Source organism: Bison bison, unplaced genomic scaffold (assembly GCF_000754665.1).
Source record: "Bison bison bison isolate TAMUID 2011002044 unplaced genomic scaffold, Bison_UMD1.0 scf7180017854957, whole genome shotgun sequence".
NCBI lineage: Eukaryota > Metazoa > Chordata > Mammalia > Artiodactyla > Bovidae > Bison > Bison bison.
This window is the reverse complement of record NW_011485530.1, coordinates 6,860-7,929: the sequence shown is the minus strand read 5'-3', so window position 1 is coordinate 7,929 and position 1,070 is coordinate 6,860. Positions and strand designations below refer to the sequence as shown.

At 66.6% G+C, this 1,070-nt stretch overlaps 1 protein-coding gene across 1 annotated transcript in view; it reads right to left on the bottom strand.

Annotated features, from left to right (window-relative positions):
• The window catches only part of KLF15 (Kruppel-like factor 15), a gene marked incomplete at its 5' end in the record, with an annotated part of 12,960 nt that overhangs the window by 5,036 nt on the left and 6,854 nt on the right, over positions 1–1,070 (bottom strand). The window contains one exon of the mRNA XM_010857766.1: positions 5–58. Coding sequence (XP_010856068.1) covers positions 5–58 — 54 coding nt within the window. The remainder of the gene's footprint in view (positions 1–4; positions 59–1,070) is intronic.

Sequence of the window (1,070 nt, the reverse complement as noted above, 5' to 3'; positions counted from 1 at the left end):
GGGCTTCACGCCCGAGTGCGAACGCCGGTGTCGCGACAGCTCGTCCGAGCGCGAGAACCTGCGGGACAGGGCGGTCAGCGGCCTCGCCCCCACCGCCCGGCTGAGCCCGTGGGGTCCGCGGGGAGGGCGCCGAGCCCACCCTGCCCCTCCCCCGCCGCCCCTCCAGGGAGGCGAGAGGGGCCGGTCCCCGTGCAGTGGCCTGAGGGCAGCTGGTAACCCCACAGGCCCCCCAACTGCAGCTGTGCCTCAAGCCCCTCAGACCAGAGCCTGGGGCCCCTGGGAGCATCCTCCACGCAGTCCCCCAACTGGGGGCGCAGGCTGGGGCGGAGGCCCTGACCAGCCTGCAGGGGAAGGGCCTGTGTCACAGCAGAGGAGGGGTCCTCAGACTTGACCCCACAACTCCTGGACCCTGCCTGCCTTCCCAGCAGCTGAGAGGTCCCAAGACGACACCACGCCCTGCAAGGTGCTCGGAAGCCTCCACGGCGGCCCAGCTGCCTCCCTGTCGCAGCCCCAGCAGCTGCTGCGAAGGAGCAGCGGCCACGGACCCCAGCTGACCACAGGGCTCAGCTCTTGCCATGGCCGACCTCAGGGACTCCAGCCTCTCCCCACTCCTGAGCTTGATCCTGGCAGCGAGACCCCACCCTGTGCATACACACTGTTGTGCTTTGCGCTCTGCCTACACGAACAGCCCTGGGACATGTGCCCAAACCGTCCCCTCTGTCCGGAAGGCTCTTCCCACGCATCCCTTAGCCCTCAGCGTAAATGTCACCTCCTCAGGAAAGCCCTCCAGGATTGCATCGCGCCCACAGCTGGGGCCTAGAAGCACTAGGCGTTTCTCCTTTCTGCCTCTGCCACTGCAGCAACTTTAGTTTCCAAGCTTTTGATGAACGTCAGTCTGAGCCACTAGACCGTCAGCTCCATGAGGAAAAGCATGTGCCCCGCGGCCAGCCCAGCACCTGGTGCCTGGGGTGCTTGGTCTGTGCATCAGTGAGAGAGCAGACACAGCAGCACCTCGGGAGGACAGAGAGCTGTCAGAGAGGCAGCCCTCGCCAGCCCCGGGGTGTACAAGC